The 7,093-nt window shown below is 41.8% G+C and overlaps 1 protein-coding gene across 1 annotated transcript in view; it reads right to left on the bottom strand.

The window, feature by feature from the left end:
- LOC102198219 (synaptic vesicle membrane protein VAT-1 homolog) overlaps positions 1 to 7,093 on the bottom strand; it is a 12,851-nt gene that overhangs the window by 2,463 nt on the left and 3,295 nt on the right. Inside the window, exons 3-5 of the mRNA XM_013915950.1 lie at positions 4,454 to 4,661; positions 277 to 447; positions 52 to 141 (exon numbers count right to left, since the gene is read on the bottom strand). Coding sequence (XP_013771404.1) covers positions 52 to 141; positions 277 to 447; positions 4,454 to 4,661 — 469 coding nt within the window. The remainder of the gene's footprint in view (positions 1 to 51; positions 142 to 276; positions 448 to 4,453; positions 4,662 to 7,093) is intronic.

The following is a 7,093-nucleotide window of genomic DNA, read 5'->3' on the forward strand; positions in this document are numbered from 1 at the left end:
CCCCCCCCCAAAGGATGTCTACACAATGCATTTTTTGTTTGTGCGTCTTACCAAAGACTATAATCATGCCCAGGGGCTTCAACAAACTATAGCCTTTTTGGGTGTCAGAGCCACCAAGGGGGTCGAGGACGATGTCCACACCTGCAGAGACAGAAATAAAAGGGCAAAGCTTTGTAAATTTCTAGATAACAGAACATGACAATGTTCAACACAACGAAAACATGAGAGGCAAGGATTTCCATTTGTGCAGTAGTAAAACAAGAGTATTTTTTTTACCCTTCGGGCTGATTTTGCGGATTTCCTCCACGTAGTCTTTGGTGCGGTAGTCGATGGGGTGAGTTACCCCGCCTTGGGTAATAGTCTCATGTTTGGAAGCCGACGCCGTGCCAAAAACAGTCACATCCTGCACAGTTTGACACAGCTGGGTAGCAGCAATACCCACACCACCTACAGATGTGCAGACAGCAGCAAAGACCGGCATGAGAACAGGAGGAGCAGGTGTTTCACTTTCAGCAAAAGAGGTTATGTGCGGTCTCTCTCTGAACCACTCAGCAATTTTCTCAAACATTCAAACTATGCTTGCTTTGAATGTTGAGTTAGTACTCAACCAGGCTCCTAGTAAATACATTTTAAGGGGAAATTTAAATGACGATACTGTTGTTACCAAGCAACTGTAGTGAGCTTTTTACAAATCTAATGACTAATGATTGAGACAAAACACTTTACAAGATATCAACTTTGCCCATCTGAATTTGTGTAATCAGTTAATATTTGCATTTGATAAAAAGATAAACCATGAGAAGACCGGTAGATTCCATTCTTCACATGTGGAAAGTTCTGCATCTGTTGTATAACTCGTTTCGACCTTTTACACGTTTTGGCTTAAATGTCATGTATGCGCTGTAAATAAAATGCTAAGTGGTTAAGAGCCAGACTGTACATCAATATGTAGGTGTCGTTTCTACAGCAGCATAAGTAATGCTGCTCCAGGACCATGACTGCAGCTGATAAATGTCATGGCTTTGCAACCTAAGGGTAAAGGTCACGAATGGGAGACATTTGTCATTCTAACACCTGTTCAATGTTTTGTCCATTTTGACTCAAATTATTATGTTGTCCTTAAAACTAACCAAAGTAACACACACACACACACACGAAAAAGAAGAAAAGAAAAAAGTTACACTTCAAAAATTACAGACCGTCTCACACAGGACACCAGAGTCTCCTGGGTGTCTGTTTTGCATTAGGCCCTCTCATTCATCACAACCTTTTCCAGGCCTTGATCCTCTTCATAAGACTTCTCTCTACCAGAAGAGCTTTCAACAAATGTTGAATGGAGCTTCCGAGTTTGAAGTCAAAGCACAAGTGCTTTAAATAGGCATTCGTTTAAATGGTCAGGAGGGAGCGATACTCGAAAATCTCAGTACAGTCTCACTCCTTGCAGCCAGAGATGTGACCTTAATGTTAACTTGTGCACCATTTTGGGCCTAAAAATCATAGTGACATTGTAGGATCAAGGAATAAAGGCCTACAGACCAAGCCACAACAATAGGTCATGAGTAGGAATGGGAATCAAGACCCGATAGCTCAATTCCTTTTAATTATTCCGTTGTATTCTACTCTATTGCCTGTCAATTACGCTCATCGGTTCTGCTTCCACTTGTGCTAAAATCAGTTGATTTCAGTTCGTAGAGGAGGAAAATAGTGACGCAGTCTGCAGCGTGGATATAACTTTAATTTTTTACTGCACAGTGAAACGACTGTATTATGCTATTATGACAACAACTTCAGCACAATGAGAGCATGCTAACGCTAAGCTAGCCAAGAACCCAGAGTGAAGTTGGGTTGACTGGATGCTGACCCCAGCCCAGCAGCCAGACCCTGAACTTCACCAAGCAGTCAGGCTGCAGCTTGCATTTCTACTGGGTCACGTTTCTAAAGTAAAATCACTGCTTTAGTTAAAAAGCATTTCCCAAGTGGTTGCTAGACGTTGATGAAGTTAATGGGAAAATGATTATTTAAACCCCAGTTGCACAGGCCTACAGACTGGTCAGTGACCCCTCAGACTGGTTTTCAACCAGTTGGGAAATACATTTTTCCTCTAGTAACTGGTGATTGAATCACATCATACTAAGGACAACTCTTGAGCAAAGAGGTGATGAGAAATGAATAAAAGGTCTATGGGAAAATTATCCAAGTAAAAATGTTAGTTGAGTTCGTTTCTTATCAAAATATTACCACTGAAGTCACATTTACTTCTTAATTAAATTATGATCCTCATTAGATTTAAATTGGCAATAAATTAATGCTTTAAGGTGGAGTCATCACAATACTGATTAGTCAGCGATTGTTTTGGAGCAACATTATTTATGATTTGGTAGGAAATACACCAGCATGGGCCGGTATTAAATCGGAGCTGGTCAGATTATTACTGCGTCATCGCCTCACCTTTCCCCCTAATGTCCTCTCGCTCTCCACATCGCACCCAATTCCACGGAGAGCCTAATTTAGAGATGCGACTTAGGCTACGTCCACACGTACCCGGGTATTTTTGAAAACGCAGATTTTTCTATGCGTTTGCACCTTTCGTCCACACGCAAACGGCGTGTTTGGTCACTGAAAACGAAGATTTTTAAAAACTCCGTCCAGGGTGGATATTTTTGAAAACTCCGTTTTTGCATTTAGGTGCAGCGTCAAAGGTGTGCGCATTTTTTGACGTCACACTGTGCGCCACGTTATCGTTTCGGTGAAATGAATTTCTACAATACTGTTACTTCTACTCTCTGCAGTGTTTAAATGCTTACATACACACAGTTACTGTCCCTCCACACATACCACTCGGTTCTGCTTCTATGCCCCAGCTTTGTTTACTTTTTCCCCACCGAGGCTTCTAGACTTCTGATTGGCCAACATTTCTGCACGGTTAGGAATATATCGCCACCTGCTGCTTTGGCATGTTCATAGCAGCGTTTCCCTTCATTTCTGCCTTTACGTGTGGACGGGATTATTTTTTTAAACGAAAAATCTCAGTTTTCAAAAATACCCGTGTACGTGTGGACGTAGCCTTAGAGGGTGGAAACCTCAGAAGACAGGTGAACAAAAGGCGACATAGAAAGCAGTGCTTTCTGATCTCTGTGGCCCATTTCCACTTAACAGTGAAAGGCTTTTGAAGATGATGACCGCCTGGGCCTGCAGGTTCACCAGTAATCCTTTCTGCCCTCATGATTCACACAGGTCAGCTGACACCCATTCACCCACTCAACAGTGATGAGCAGCCTTTGAGAGGGAGGATGCAGAGGAGCAACTGAGCAACACAGTAACTGTCCTGTACTCTTCGACTCAGTGTAGGGGGATCAAACGCACAGATATTTGTGCTGCTGTGACAACACAACGTAAAATCTTTGAATTCAAACTGAATAAAGTGCAAAGCTAAACACACACACTTCCTCAATTCTCTCAGCTCTAACTGGATTATACCACATGCTCATAACTATCACAGTTATATTATCAGCTGTTTCACAAGTTAAAGATATTTTCAGTAACGATGTTAAAAATGTCATCACAGCCTCATAGCTGAAGGTGTCAACTGCACATGCACTGCAAACTTTTAGTTTTCCTAATAAGAGTGTGGTGATCTCCATTTGATCAAAGGCAGAAGTGAAATGTCACACTAGCTGACCCTATAACTGTGACATACAGCTAAGAAAGGCCTTGGTTTATAACTCCTGGACATGCACACTCATTACAGATGGTTTTGTGTAAGAAATTTGCATTTGAGAAGTGTTGCCCAAGCAACCATTTGTGATAATAATCCAGTTTTGTATGAAGATGTTTTGACATAACACACCTCTTCACTGCTGATTTTAAGTCTTTTAGCTGATAATCCTTGAGCACAGAAATGCAGCTGCATTCAAAGAGCTGATTAGCAGGAGGGAGCGTGCTGTGCGACTCTTTACACGTTACCCAGGAGACTGACAGAAGGTTTGTTACACCTTCTAATTAACTGATAACGAGAGTAGTCTTGTCGCACAACATTGGGGATGCCACTGAGCTAGTCTGAGGAGATCCTTCATTATCTATTCCTCAAACTAATTTTCACACTAAGGCTATGCGTACGATTATAAAAATAATCAATTAACTGAGTAATGATTTGATGTAACAAACAAAAACTGGGTCATTTGATAATTTTAGGATACACATCAAAACAGTGTTTATCATCTTACACCAGGGTGCAACCGCTGTTTCAGCTCCTCACCACGTAATGTGCAATTTATACTTATGCACTGTGTGGACTCTATGGTGTCGCCTGCACGAGTGGACGTCACTATTCTCAGCATTTATAGAGCCTCTGTTGCTGTGCAATCTCACATGTGAGAAACGAAGAAGAATAAAAACAAAAACTCCTCACTAATTTTATTTGGAAATTATTTTCAGGCGTCTCCACGAGTCTTACCTGCTGCCATGTGTATAAGAACGCTTTTGCCCGGCCTAAGATTGGCCATCTCAAACAGCATCATGTAGGCGGTCATGTAGTTAATAGTTAAAGCAGCACCTTCCTCAAAACTCATCTCCTCGGGCATAAGGAAGGTGCGGTCAGCACTCACGACAGCTACTTCCTGCCACATGCCGCTGCGGGCCAATGCGATGACACGATCGCCAACCTGAGGGAAGGAAAGAGGGGGACAGGGAGAAGGTGTTGTGAAGTCAAACTAAAACACAGACGTTCACAGCTGTGGAATGATGCATTTCTTCATATCAACTTAATACGGGAAGCTTAAAAGTTTGATTTAACAAAATTATAAATCAGTAAACACAAATTACACCTGATGCTAATCTGAAAGTAAAAAACAAAAGTGGGGAAGTTAAATTAGTGCTTTTTAAACTTTCCTGTCATTCAGCTTAGTTTCACTCTGATTAGTTTTCCTCCTGTGGTCATCTATGCCCCACTTTCAGCAGCTCAGTGCCCCACATTTTGAAACCTGGCGTTCTATTGATCTTTGTAGAAAGTACAAAACAACTGCATATTTCCACTGTGGGGGAAGAAACCTCAGACTAATATCTCAAAGGCTGAACAATAACAGGCAAAGTCTGTAGAACCAAAAGTAGGGAAACTGAGCGCCTGTAACTTGAATAGGCATCATTTCTAAAAAGATAAACGGTGAAAAGAATCGCATTTGCTCCATTTCTCATACAGTGCTGTGCAAAAATCTTCAGCCACCCTTTATTTCTTTACATTTTTGCTCTCAAGGACTTTATTTTGTGGTCTCGAGCAATAGTTCTCCAGGGTTTCTGGAAGTCTTTCCATGTTTTTCTTTGGACATTGGGTTTTTTCCCCTCCAGTTCTAACGGGAAAAAACCCCCAAGTCAGTCTTGTGATTATTAGAGATTTATATTTCATGCATTCTTTCCAAAATACATTCTCACTACATTGTCTGAGTCCACAAACTTCTGTGCCTCAGTGAAACTCACAGCACCCTCTCAAACAAACTAAAACCATTAAACAAGACTACATTTTAACATTCATTCTCTGGTCATGGGGACATCAGATATGGGGGCTTATGGGAAATGCTGTTCATGTTTAACAGCCTTCCCAAATTCAAAGAGTCATATGACCAATGTTGCGAAAAGTTCCAAAAATGTGAAGGGTGCAGGAAAGCAGCCTGATCTGATCATGAATGCTGCAGTTTCCTGCTAAAACAGCTTCAAGAGCTGAGTCACACCCACTTCCTGCTGCACACAGCCCATGACAATAGACAGATGACACACACAAATATTTACACTCGCAAACACAGTAAACACACACATCCACATTTGGTATGCGTGTGTGCCCCAATTTTTGGCGAGTTATTGTAAAAGCCTCAACTTCCACCTCAGATGACACGCTCGATTTCTCAACCCCTGCACTTGTGAAACATTAAAAACTTGCAGGATCAACTCAAAAATTCATAATAGCCTGTTTTTCCCCCCTTTCTTAAAGAAGGGCTGAGTTCATTTCTTGGAAGGTTGACATAAAGTGAAGTCACTGCAGAGACTACAGAGTGGAAATAGGACAGTGAAAACCTGCTGCTCATTTGAGTCAGTCTTGACAAAAACTAGCGCCACGCCTGGTTTTCTGCAGCTCATTTTAGTGCATTGAAATCTGTCTTTGCCTCTAAAGCATCTCAGTAGCCGAGAGAAAGAGCAGATCTTCATCCATAATTCAGAGTCGTGTGAAAACAAAAGCACATCCTCTTAATTCTAAACTTTTCATAACAGGGGAGAAGCAAACCCAACCCCACTGACTCAGTAGCTTGTAGAACCAAAGCTAGCAGCTGTAGCTTGACAGTCATTTGCTGTATGACTTTCAGTCATCACAGCATTTCAGTCAGGTTGCAGTCTGAACTTTGACTTGGTCATTGTAAAACCTCGACTCTTTTCCTCTTTCAGACAGTTTGTTGCAGATTTGCTGCCATTCTTGAGATCGTCATGTTGCATGACTCGATTTGGGCCAAGCTTTGACTCTCAGACAGGTAGCTTCACATTCGACTAGAATATTTTGGTATACAGAAAAATTTGTGGTCACCTAAATGACTGCAAGCAACAAGCCCAAATTATCACCTCTACCACCATGCTTGACAGTTGTATGAGGTGTTTATGGTGATATGCTGTGATTGTTGGTCACCAAATGGGTCGCTGTATATTACACCCAACCTTGGTCTTGTCTGTACAAAAGGCATTATCCCAGAAGTCTTTGCAAATCTCAGCTGTGCTGAACAAGCCACACTTGCTCAGTCTTTTTCATAATTATACTGTCATCAAGTTTAACAATTACCATGCTAACTGAGGCTGGTAAAGTCTGAGATGCAGCCCACTCCCAGTTTCTCCAAGCAACGGTAAAGCGTGACCTTGGCGAGTTTGCTGGGACCTCCACTTTTGAGAAGAATTGTGGCATTGTGCTAACATGCACCTGAATGCTCAGACCAGCAAATTGCCAAAGACCGCTTCTGTATACTTTTAAACATGCAGAGCTCAGTGAAGTGAATGTGATTAGCAGCACCTGGCTGCTGCTGAGCCTGTAATTCTATGGAAGCAGTAAAGGTGTAGCTAGTTTTTC

Source organism: Pundamilia nyererei, unplaced genomic scaffold, assembly GCF_000239375.1.
Source record: "Pundamilia nyererei isolate P.nyererei 1_Seehausen unplaced genomic scaffold, PunNye1.0 scaffold00407, whole genome shotgun sequence".
NCBI lineage: Eukaryota > Metazoa > Chordata > Actinopteri > Cichliformes > Cichlidae > Pundamilia > Pundamilia nyererei.